Here is a 12862-nt window from a genome sequence, read left to right as displayed (position 1 = left end):
TAAGTGTTATATCTATAAGTAGGTAGTGTGATAAGTAAGACAGAGCGGCTGCGTCCCTCTGGCGGCGAAACCTCAGTCGAATACACGAGCTAAACGTTATCGGTTGTTTCTCTTATCACCTCACATCAGTTATAACAAGTGGCGGCGAGGTCCAAAATAAACGTTAAAAATGGCTAAAATATCAGTTGGAACATTAACTGTGTTTAACCATGAAGTGCACGATTGGATAATTTATAAAGATAGGCTAGAACAGTGGTTTTTAGCTAACGATGTTGAGTTGGAGGAAAAGACCGGCAATAAGCGACGCGCCATCTTGCTAAGTAGTTTGGCGGAGCAAACCTACAGACTTCTCCGTGATTTAGCTTTGCCTAAGGAAGTTGGAACACTTACATATACAAGTGTTATTGCTTTGCTTGATAGCCACTTTCAACCGAAGAAGTGTGGCTTCGCAGAGCGATCAAAATTCCACGGGGCAACGCAGTCATCGGGTGAATCCTTAGCAGAATGGGCGGCGCGTGTACGTGGCTTAGCGACTCATTGTGCCTTTGGAGAGGCTGTGTTCGAGGACGCCATACGAGACCGCTTCGTACTGGGCTTGGCACCTGGTCCAGAGCGCGATAAACTGTTCACGCTGGAGATGGAGGAGCTGACGCTGAGCAAGGCGTTGGCGATGGCTGAAGGCGTGAGGTGTGCACGCGAGGGCTCGCGGCAGACGGCTCCAGGGGCGGCGCCTCCAGATCCTCTGCACGTGTTCAAGATGGCGGCGGCGCCGAGGACGGCGGCCGCGCGCGCGCCGGGTAGCACCCAGGCCGCGCGCGACGGCGGTGGCGGCTCGGCAGGCCCTGTCACCTGTTCAGCATGTGGCTATGAGGGCCATCAGCTTCCTACATGCAAGTTTACGCGTTATAAGTGTAAAAAGTGCGGTGTTAAGGGTCACCTTCGTAGGGTGTGCCCAGGGAAAAACCTAGTGCGGCAACATTTTGTTGAGTGCTCGGCCAGTTGTAACGAGGACGATGGTAAGAGAATTATTTATAACATACGTACTTGTAAAGGAGAACCTATGAAGGAGTCAGTGTTGGTTAATGGAATCAATTTAAGTTTCGAGATTGATACAGGCTCGGCTGTAACGGTTTTATCTGAACAGGTATATAATTCACATTTCGGCCACTTACAACTTAAACCGAGCAATATTTATTTACAAAGTTACAATGGTAGTAATATTGTTACACTAGGATTAATAACATTGCCATTTACATATAAGAGTAAAACCCGTGACATTGATGTTTTTATCGTGCGTGATGGTGGCCCACCCTTGCTAGGAAGAGATTTTTTGGCAAAATTTAGCTTACAAATTTCTACTGTAAATTATAATACCGATTTGTTAGATCAACTCGCGACGCAATATCCGCAATTGTTTTCATGTAAGCTAGGGTGTTGTAAGGACATTGTTATAAATTTAAATCTAAAGCCCGACGCGAAACCAATATTTCGTAAGTCCCGACCTGTTCCCTTTGCTCTGCGGGAGCTGGTCGAGAGTGAACTGAGGCGGTTAGTGGATCTAGGAGTGCTGGTCCCGGTACAGTTTTCTGAATACGCTAGCCCTATAGTACCCGTGTTAAGAGAGGATAAAAAGATCCGAATATGTGCTGACTATTCCAGCACGATAAACAAACAATTACTAGTTGATAAATTCCCTTTGCCTAGAATTGAAGAGCTGTTCTCCAAGCTACATGGTGGACAGCGGTTCTCTAAGCTGGACTTATCTGCAGCCTATAATCAGCTGATTCTCTCTGAGGCTTCTCAACCCTTAACGTGCATCAATACGCACAAGGGACTATATAATTACACAAGGTTAGTGTTTGGCTTGTCTAGCGCACCAGCCATATTTCAGAGAACCATGGAAAGCCTATTATCAGACATAGATGGGGTATTATTATTCCAAGACGACATTTTGATAACGGGAATCAATAATAAACAACACCTTGATAGGTTGCACTTAGTTATGAACAGACTTGAAACGGCGGGACTGGTCTTACAAAAAGAGAAGTGTTCTCTTTTACAGGAATCTATTTCGTATTTGGGATTTATAATAGACCGTCATGGTATACATAAGTCACCTGAGAAGGTTAAAGCAATATTAGATGCGAAGACTCCCGAAAATGTAAGCGAGCTCAAGTTGTTTTTAGGCATGATAAATTATTATCGTAATTTTGTCAAAAACGCATCATCGATTTTAAGCCCATTGTTTAAATTACTCGAAAAAAATGTACCGTGGCAGTGGAACAATGAGCATGAGTCAGCTGTGGCCACCATCAAGCGTGAGTTGTCCTCAGAGTCTACGCTAGCTCATTTTAATCCTAACGCACAACTAATCCTCACTGTAGATGCTTCTCCGACAGGTCTAGGCGCTATATTGTCGCAGGTGGAACATGGTGAGGAGAAACCTATATCGTACATGTCTCGTTCACTAACTACAGCTGAGCGTAGGTACAGTCAGATACAGAAAGAGGCAACGGCCATAATCTTTGGCGTTAGGAAGTTTCACCAATACTTATTCGGTCGTGCGGATCCTTTCACTCTGAGAACGGATCATAAGCCATTATTGTCGATTTTTAATCCCGACAGAGGCATTCCCGAAGTATCGGCTAACAGGCTTCAGCGCTATGCTATATTTTTGTCTGCCTATAATTACATTATTGAATATGTACCGAGCGCCCGTAATTCAGCTGATTATTTAAGTCGCTCGGTGTCATTAGCCCTTGACCATGAAAGTAGCAAACAGGTTCAATACGCAGGTAAACATGCCAACACTCACACAGATGTTCGCGACAATGCAACCTACATTCAGTTTATATGTGAGGGTAATCAGTTTCTAACTATTCAACAAATACATAGTGCTACGTTGTTGGATTCTGATCTTTCACGAGTATTGCAATACGTCTCAAGTTCCTGGCCTACTAAAGTGTTAGATAAAACTCTGAGGCCCTATTATGAGTGTCGTAATGAACTTGCTGTTGAGGACGGGTGTCTTATGAGAGGACATAAACTTGTAATTCCACAGTCCGTGCGAAATGATATTTTATGCGAATTACATCGTGGTCACTTAGGTATGTCTAAGATGAAAGCCGAAGCACGAGATCGTTTTTGGTGGCCCGGGCTGTCAGCTGATATTGAGCGATGTGTGTCGTCATGCGGCGTGTACGCGTCGCTGCGCCCCGCGCCCCCGCGCGCCCCGCTCACCCCCTGGCCGTTCCCGCCTCATCCGTGGCACCGCGTTCATCTTGATTTTCTTGGGCCGATCAATAACAAAACATTTTTAGTAATAGTAGATGCCTATTCGAAGTGGGTGGAGTGTTTTGACGTTTCTACGGGATTCGGATCGCGAGTTGTTATTGAAAAGCTTTGCGAGGTAATGGCTAGGTTTGGTCTGATAAATACAATTTGTTCGGATAACGGTACATCCTTTGTCTCCTCGGAATTCAGGGAATTTTGTTATCGAAATGGAATTACACATTTAACATCTCCAGCTTACAATCCTCAAAGCAACGGCCAAGCTGAAAGCTACGTTAAAATTATAAAAAAAGCAATTAAATCAATTATTTTATCTGGATCCAACTTACGGGATTTAAACTTAAAATTACAAGAGTTTTTACTAATATACCGAAATTCCAAACATTCCACAACCAACCTGTCTCTTTCTGAAATATTATTCGGACATAACTTGAGATGTAGATTAGATCTCATTACACCGGGTACATCGTCTTCAGCAACTGACTCAGCACTTAACAAAAATGTTAAATTAAACCAGTCCTTACAATGTGAGAACTATAACGGAATGCGTGACGTCAATTTCAATGTGAATGAGACAGTGCTTGTAAAAGTGTATAAAAACAAAAAGTCTCAATGGACCAAAGGTGTTATTAAAAGTAAAATTGGTTCGTCATTATACATAGTTTATATCAATGATCTTCAGTGTACCGAGAAAAAACATGTAAACCAATTATTAAAATATAAGGGGGAGGAATTAGATGATAAGAATAATTGTACTTCTAAAGATGTTATTAATAGTGAGGAAGTTCCTATTCCGGCATTTGTTATGCCATCTTCTGTTGTTAGTAGTAGTTCTATGCCTATTCGCCCGGCAAGCGCTGACCCTGAGTCATCATCATCATCAGCTGTACCAGCTGCGGCGTGTGAGCCTAGCGCCGCGCCAACGCGCGCCGAGGGCGCCGAGCCCTGGGCTGACTGTGAGGATGAACCTGCCGATGTGGCTCCTCAACAGCGACCTAAGCGAACTCGTAATTTGATTAATTATAAGCAGTTCTTTTAATTATTGTGGGAGGGATGTTATATCTATAAGTAGGTAGTGTGATAAGTAAGACAGAGCGGCTGCGTCCCTCTGGCGGCGAAACCTCAGTCGAATACACGAGCTAAACGTTATCGGTTGTTTCTCTTATCACCTCACATCAGTTATAACAGTTAGGCAATTCGGTTTTTACGCCGCCACAGCGTTCACAAAGTGAATGAGCGGTAGCTTCTGCAAGTCACGATGACATCTGCGCTTTGTTTGTAGTTAAATAACCATCTCTTTCTATCTTCAACTTACAGTATACTTTGTCTCCTTCTATCTTCAGTGAGACACAAGCCATTGCAAAGTGCACAATCTGCCGGGTGCTTCCGCCCGGCTGTCCGCATTTGAACAATTACATTTAATTAGCATGCCTTTAAAATTGTGACCGAGCTTCAATTGGTTGGACACCGAAATAGCTGAAGTTTCGCTCTTTTGTTACATTTAAACTTAGAAGTGAATAAAACGATGAAATGTTGCCAGCGACGAATGCAGTGAAGATTGCTGGAAGAATTACGTTTGTTTTTATTTTTAGTCTCGGTTCTTAGCTTTTTAATAAAGTTAAGTTGTTGGCTATTGTTTGTTTGTTTATACTTTTATTGCACTATTTTCTTCAGTATTTTGTGTTTCTAACTAAAAGACCTTTCATTTCATTTCAACTTAAAACTTTAATTAAATAACCCGTTGAAATGCAAACAATTTAAGGCAATTTTCATTCAGTTTTCGATTAAAAATGCTGAGAAATCTTATCTCCCGTTGATCACACGCCAGTGCGTGGGGAGATGTACAAAACAGCATAAATTACTGTAGCGAGAGCAACAAAGCGCCAACGTGATAAATGTAGCAGGCAACGGCGATGCGGCCGATAGCGATGTAGCTGTGGAGGTAGCGCCGCAGCGCTGTACAGGGTGCTACAAAAAGGAGGTAAGCTGAAGTGGGTGAATCAGGGGGTGATTATGAACAAATTTTGCTCTATATTGCCTAATGTCAAATCAAATAAAGAATTTTTGAATTTAGAATTTTTGGATTTTGCATATAAATAATTACATTAAAGAATTCGTGAAAAAATTGTTACTCCAATAATTCAGTTCACGTGAATGGAGTTTTTTGTTCTTTGTTAATATTATGGGGTGTCGATTATTTTTCTAAATTGGTCCGGAATGATGAACTATACTCCCAAGTCTCCCGATTCAGATATACATGACACTTTGGTAACACCCTGTATCTATCTACACATCCTGCGTGTGCGAATGCAGCACGCGGAAAATTAAAAAGTTGTTCCGACGTAATCAGATTATCCGCGCTTTGTGCTCTTATCGGATATAAATGACGGCGCTTTTTTCACACGTGTCCGTGGAAAGGATTTATCATTTTTTCTGTTCAACATGAAAATTGAAAATGTGCTTGTTCCTGAATTAACATAAATCATCTTCTAATCGTAAATTTTAACAGAAATTCAGTTAAAATATGTGATTTTTATGAAAATAAAGTATTTTTTAACCATATTTTAACAAATTAAAATAGTTAGTGGTTTTAATACTACGATTATACCATTCCTTGCGGTATTATCTAACTACACATGCACATTGTATACAATCACTTACCGAGCGATAAAGTAACTAGTTTTACATAAAAAAATCGTTGAACTTTTCTATACCCACCGCCGCTGCCGCTTCATTGCAAAATTAAAGTAACATTTTACTTAAATTTTAACTCGAAGGTTTCTACAAGATTAAAAGAGCGACCCATTACGTTAAAAATAAAATCCTGCCTGTTTTTTCTTACAAAACATTTAATAGTTACAATCTGCACAGCAAAGTGCCATTTTTATTTTTTCTTTATCCCCTCTGTAATAACATTCTGCTTACATTTTATCCGTGTAAGCGACAGGAAAACGTATTGTTTTGCCCTGCTTTACCTCTTTGTTCTTAAGGTCACAAAAGGGGCATGGTTTTTAAAAACATTCTCTCTAAAAGGATCTTAATTAAACGTGCCTTTACTCGGGCATTCGACACAACAAATTAATTTAAACTCTTTCATGAAGACTGCTCCATTGAAAATAATGAGCTGCTTTATAATGATTCTTCTCCTTGATTGAACTACACTGCAAAATGGGGATCAAAAGCATTGCATTAACAAACCAACACACAAAACAGGAAATGTCTTTAGGATGAAGTCTACTGAAGTACTCACCTTATGATGCACAGTGTTTTGTCGATATCCTCTGAGCAGGTCGTACACGATGCACAGTGGGACGACCGTGATGGCGGGCTCCTTGCACAGCGTGGCCGCGCCCGCCAGGCCCAGCGCGCCCGATAGACTCAACCACTTCAACAACTCACTATCTTCACTAACACTTACACTACTCTCACTTCCCTTAGAACTCCCCTCAGTCTTCACCGCGTACCCTAAACCATCACCACTGATAAGTCTCAAAGGTCCCATTTTACCCGCTTTCAGTAATTTTCTAAAGTTACTAAATATCTGTTGCACTAAACCGTGGCAACTCAATCGAAAGTTCTGATCGCCCGTGGACAGCGAGCGAGCGCGCACAAAGTCGTCGCTTCTATACAGACAGTTGCCTTTCATTTTGCCGGAGATATCGCGTAGTCTTAAATGCTCGTTGTATAAAAGGAAGCTCAAAAGGAATAGATTGCACGCAGCTAAGTCAGCTCTTCCTACTATGGCGGCGACGGCTTCTGTATGGATGGGGTGGGCAGCGAACGTGAGGGCGGTGACGGCGGTGCCGACCCTGGAGCAGGCGCGAGGGAGGAGTTTCTTGGCGGTGATGGCTACCAGGGCAGTAGCAGTGCAGTGGAGTAGGACGTTCAGGAAGTGGTAGCTCCAGGGTCTGAGGCCGCTAAGTGCGTAGTTGAGGCGGTAGGTGGCGACGCACAGCGGCCGGTAGGAGCCGTGCGAGCCGTCGTCCGCAAGCGGCGTGCCCCAGAAGTCGTTTTGGAACAGCGCCTCCGCCGGCGTGTGTCCCGTCACGTCGGGGTTCGTCAGGATCGCCCGCCTGAAACAAAAGAAATCATAAAAATATAGGTACGCAGGCTTCTCAAGGAAAGTATTTTTTGTTTGATACGATCTGTCCATTTTTTATCAAGGTATTATTATGTTCCGTTCATATTATTTTGCAAGAAACACGTTTCCTCGTAGCATTTTATCACCCTAATCCCGTAAGGATAGGGTACACTTTGCCCCATTTAGCGTGTGTAGACGGAGAAACAAAGCCGAGCGGCAACATTATCCTTTGATTTGAATAAAATATTGCCTCTTTACCCGCGCCGGCGATAGATCGGGCCGCAAAAATGCTTCGGTCTCGAATCTCATTTGGCGTTTTCCTAACCGATTGGCCTTGATGCCCTATAGCCCGGCTTTGCTCCATCAGCGCCCTCGACGCCGGTTAAATAATGGACACGTTCAAACGAACCAATCTTTCCCCCGGGATTGGTTCTCTGATTCGGATATTTGCCGGCTCGACCCGCTGGATGTGTGAAGCCGCGAGCGACCGCGGTATATCTTTATTTGCTCACCGACTCCCAATGAGCGCCCGCTTGACTGATGGTAACCAATCTCTTTATCTACTGATCCCTCATACATTTTATCCCTTCATTTTCCATTTCAAGTGGTGGAAGAAAAATGGCCGATTGAATGATATTTTTTTTATACATCCCGACCGTGCTTACTCCGCAAAGGAAGAAAAATGGGGCAAGTGTACGAATTATATCGGAAGGATCGGACTATGAACCATTTGTAGATTATTTCCTTTTCATAGAGATCATTGAGTAAAGTTGGGCTAATTTAAAAGCCCTTTGATGTTTAACAATAGTCGTTTCTTTTATACTATTATCGTTTGTGAATAAGCGAGACCCCGTTCCAAATAATTAAAGTACTGGGCGATGCTATCATCAAATGGTATTATTTGTAATTAGCGTGGCTTGTATTCACAAAATTGTTTAATAACGACCAAACTTTCCACTAATTATTCCAAACAGACAGGTAGACAGCCGACATGGACTCATAACGGGCATGAATAAGAAATCGTTCCCAATTTTCCTTTTCCGGCAAGTTCATAACTGGAAAGTAGAGCTCTTTGCGTTTCCTACTTTCATCGTGAGCCAATGTAAAACACTGAGCAGTTTTAGGTGTTATGTATTTTTGGCAGAACAACTCTATTTTATTGTTAAGTACATCTTGATCATAAGCCATGGTAGTCTTTGAGTTGGTGTTTTAGTATAGCTATTTAATGTCGGGTTTATCAATTATTAGCACAGAGGTAAATCAGCACAAGCTTGATTGTGTTGGGTTCCATCAACTCACACTAGGCCACTTGACTAGGCTTAAAACCCTTCCTTCATTGGAAAGAGACCCGTGCCACAGCAGTGGGGACCTGATGGGATGTGATGATGATGATTAAATGTATTACAAGAATACAGATAGTGTACCTAATCGTTTCTTGTCAGAAGACGTTTCACATATATTATATATAATAGTGCGGACGTAGGAGCAACAACATGTAATATCGGAAGCAACTCTCGCATGCACGAGAGGATCCCAGTTTTTGCAATACAAAGGCCGGAATCGCCAACATTCATCGCCGAAACCATTGTATTGTAAATGTAAGATGCCTTTTCCTTTTCTTATTTACATAAAAAGCTCCTAGTACTTTGTTCGCAAATGACTTCGGAGATGTTGGGAATACTTACAATAAAAGGTCTTGATTATTGTCTTATGCGAAGAATTATCTGTGTTGTTTTCATAAACTTCCTGGATTCAATAAATTCATTTATGGTTTATTAAAATTTCCGACGTTTTGGGTCACAAATCCTAGGTCACATATCCTCCTGACACCTGGCGTGCTATGAGTAGGACATTGAAAAAAAATATAATATATAGTTTAAAAATACCTATATTAAAAGTTTTATGGAGTATCCCTGTTATTCCTTTAAAGTTTTATAAAGTACCTATCCCTAAAACAATTTGTTCTTTGACAAAGCGACAAAACAGTTCAGTAGTATTTTTTTAAAATTTTTTAAAAATTTATTAACAATGTATACATTTATACCTCTCGGGGTCAGGAGGATAAAAATATTAACCTACTCGGTGATATTTAAAAAGTAATTTGGGCTACCGCTGAACCGGAACCTAATCGTTCTTGGACCGCCCGTATCGGGGTTTGAATAACAAGAACTCTATCAAATCACTATGATTTTGGATAATTGATGGGAAAAATGAAAGCATATTCATGTTAAATTAAAACAGAGAAACGTAGGTATTTAAATGAAGACTATAAATGTTATTTCCTATTACCCTTTTGATCGATATGAATTCTATTGAAAGACACCCACAATAATCTTTACAACAAAGACTAACTATAGGTAATAATAGATTTTGGCTATTGTGGGACCCTATGCCATTAAAATGCTTTACGAAATAATATATTATGTTCGAAGTTATTTTATAATAGAGGCCAGCTAATATAGAATCTGAATTCCAAAATATTATTATTTCGAAATTGTATTTTGCAGGTTTGTTTTCTCATTAATTAGCACATAAGCCAGGAGTCTGTTGAGTAGAATGGAATATATACGATGCTTGTTGAGTGCGCTTCATCATCAGCCAATAATCATCCACTGCTGGACATAGGCCTCTCCCAAGGAGCGCCACAACACTCGGTCCTCGGCCTTCCTCATCCAACCACTACTCGCCACCCGCCTAAGGTCGTCAGTCCAGCGGGCAGGAGGGCGTCCCACGCTGCGGTTGCCTGTTCGTGGTCTCCACTCGAGAACTCGTCTACCCCAACGGTTATCGGTTCTTTGACAGATATGACCAGCCCACTGCCACTTCTGGTTGCATATTTTGACAGCTATGTTGGTAATCTTAGTCCTCTGACGGATAACCTCATTTCTGATACGATCCATCAGAGAAACCCCAAGCATAACTAGAGAGTTATGCTTGGGGTTTCTATGGAGAGCCATAGCACACTGAGCTACTTTAAATCGGTGGACCAGTCCTACCGTCAGTGTCCACGTCTCAGCACCATACGTCATCACTAGCAGGACGCACTGGTTGAAGACTTTTGTCTTCGTGCTCTGAGGAATGGACGAGAAGAATATGTGAAGAAGTTTCCCGAATGCAGCCCAACCCCGTTGGATGCGCCTTGCAGCCTCCTTGTCCAAGTTGTTTCTGTCTAGCCGAATAGTCTGCCCGAGGTAGACATATTCATGCACAACTTCGATTGTTTCCTCACCAACGACGACCGGCTCCGGTTTCATGTGAGCACATGACTTTCGTCTCGTCCAAACCGAGGCCTACACGTCGGGAAGCAGCATTTAGGCCACTTAGCATCCAGCTAAGTTCCCGCAGAGATTCTGCCATAATAACGATGTCGTCCGCGAAGCGGAGGTGTGACATGTACTCGCCATTTATACATATGCCATGTCCTTTCCAGTCCAACGTCTTAAAGACATCTTCCAATGCATTGGTGAACAGTTTCGGAGATATCACATCCCTCTGTCTCACTCCACGTTGCAGTTGGATAGGTCTTGTCTTGTGGTCCTGTACTTGGACAGTCATAGTAGCGGCATTGTACAGACATCTCAACACCTCGATATAGCGCCAATCGATTTGGCATCGACTTCTGTGTCAGAGTATGCCGAGGTTGGTGCATATACCTGTAAGACCTTCAAGGAATACCTCTCGGTTAGTTTTAGTACTAGGTACAAGTGCGCTTGGTATTGCTATAAAATTATACCTACGTATTTTTCTAATTGAGTAGGTACTTATCTAAATTATAAATAGGAATCTCGAGTCAGTATGGACCGATGGAAGAAGTCAGCGAGTAAGATACACGTAAAATAACAAGCCAGGCCAACTTGCCTCGGTTTGACCCGATGTGATAATATTTTCTTTTATTGCGAAAGTTTTATAGAACGTCGCGTCGCGCTCATTTATCTTTGCAATCGTTCAGCCGCACGCCGCGCGTTTTACTGCTAATAAACTGAGATGTTTATAACATTTCCGCTTCACTAGGGCAGGAGGCGAGCTCAGAGAATCGATACCTGCTACAGTGTAACATAGTGGTAACATAGCTAACTTTGCAACAAAAACAAAGCGACAACATGTTAGGTATTTTTTTGTTATTGTTGTTGTTGTATTTTTGACAATGAAGGGGCGTTTTTTATCTTGCTCATGGTTCATGGGCTATGGAAAAAGAAAAAAATATTTTATCCGATGCAAAGCTAGCGTGGTCGGACCCTTCTAAAAGACTCTGCTGGCAAGATGAATTTGTCATCGTAGAAGAATCATTAAAAGTTAAATCATAGCGGATTCCTTTCGTAGACCGACATGAATTTTTTAGTTAAATTTGAAGTGTAAAGTTAAGGTTTGCCCCATTTATGGTAAGTGTTTGGCAAAAAGGCAAATATTATATATTTAGTAGATAAATGGTTTAAAAAATACTACCCTCCATGCATCTTTATAACAAGCAAAAACTATACTTTCTTACATTGTAACCTCCCTTGTGTTGAATGAGCGTTGTAATATGAAAAACTGTTGCAAGAACGAAAACAGCAGACGTGTTATGAGAAAATGTGTTTCTTGCAAAGCTACGAAATTAGCCAGGTACCTCGACGTCGGGCTTGGATCGGGGGATGAACTTCAGGACACACTGTAATCTAGATGGATAGGTGGTTTGAAAACCATTAGCCGACACACTGTCAGTGTCTCCTCGAACTGGGTAATTGGTAAGTTTAGCTGTAGTTTCTCACTTGAGTTAATCTATCTTAGCAAAAACTTAAGTTGATAATTCAGAAAATTGCTGAATCACAGCGCTGAATGTCTTACTTAAGTAGTGCTTAAGATAAATTGTAGTCTATAACCACCTAGGTACGTCTTATTAATATATTTCAATACTGAAACAGCTCGATTTATGTGTATGTATTACAAAAATAACGATTTACTATTAATAACGTATCAGAAGTTTGTATTTTAATCCGAAATCAAGCATAAAGTAAATACCGATACTTACCATTATCTGTTCATTCGTGTTTTATTGATTGTTTCTCTATTTCCATCATAAAGACAGATACTTATATCTTTGAAGCCGGGCATGATACGATCCTTGTCTCCTAAACGAAATTATTTCGCAATCACTCCTCAGAGTTGCTGCCAAATATGAGCAAATAAATAATGTATAAGCCTTGAGCTTATCCTCCTAGGACCCAGAAACTTGAGTCCAGAACTGGCAAACTATATAAAATAACCTGCCTACGAACTTTGACCTATTTCTCCATACCAGTTGACCCATAAGAAATATATAGTTTAGAAGAAGTAGGTACATCACAGCGGATTGGAAACTTAGATTGAGATAAAGTTTGGAGCTCCCATCGATAGAGGGCAGCTGTGCTCAACACGTAAACCCTCAATTACTGAACAAGTGAACATCGTTTCCTGCAAAATATACGGGGTGGTAGTAAATAGCGACGACACCGTAGCTGCCCTCATATCGTG

General features: G+C 41.6%; 1 protein-coding gene across 1 annotated transcript in view; it reads right to left on the bottom strand.

Annotated features, from left to right (window-relative positions):
• Positions 1-12862, bottom strand: part of LOC105392559 (protein O-mannosyl-transferase TMTC2) — a 96078-nt gene that overhangs the window by 66606 nt on the left and 16610 nt on the right. The window contains exon 3 of the mRNA XM_038119064.2: positions 6542-7364. Coding sequence (XP_037974992.2) covers positions 6542-7364 — 823 coding nt within the window. The remainder of the gene's footprint in view (positions 1-6541; positions 7365-12862) is intronic.

This window comes from Plutella xylostella, chromosome 12, assembly GCF_932276165.1.
Source record: "Plutella xylostella chromosome 12, ilPluXylo3.1, whole genome shotgun sequence".
Taxonomy (NCBI): Eukaryota; Metazoa; Arthropoda; class Insecta; order Lepidoptera; family Plutellidae; genus Plutella; species Plutella xylostella.
Note: the sequence above shows the minus strand (reverse complement) of the source record. Positions and strands in the feature narration are given on the sequence as shown.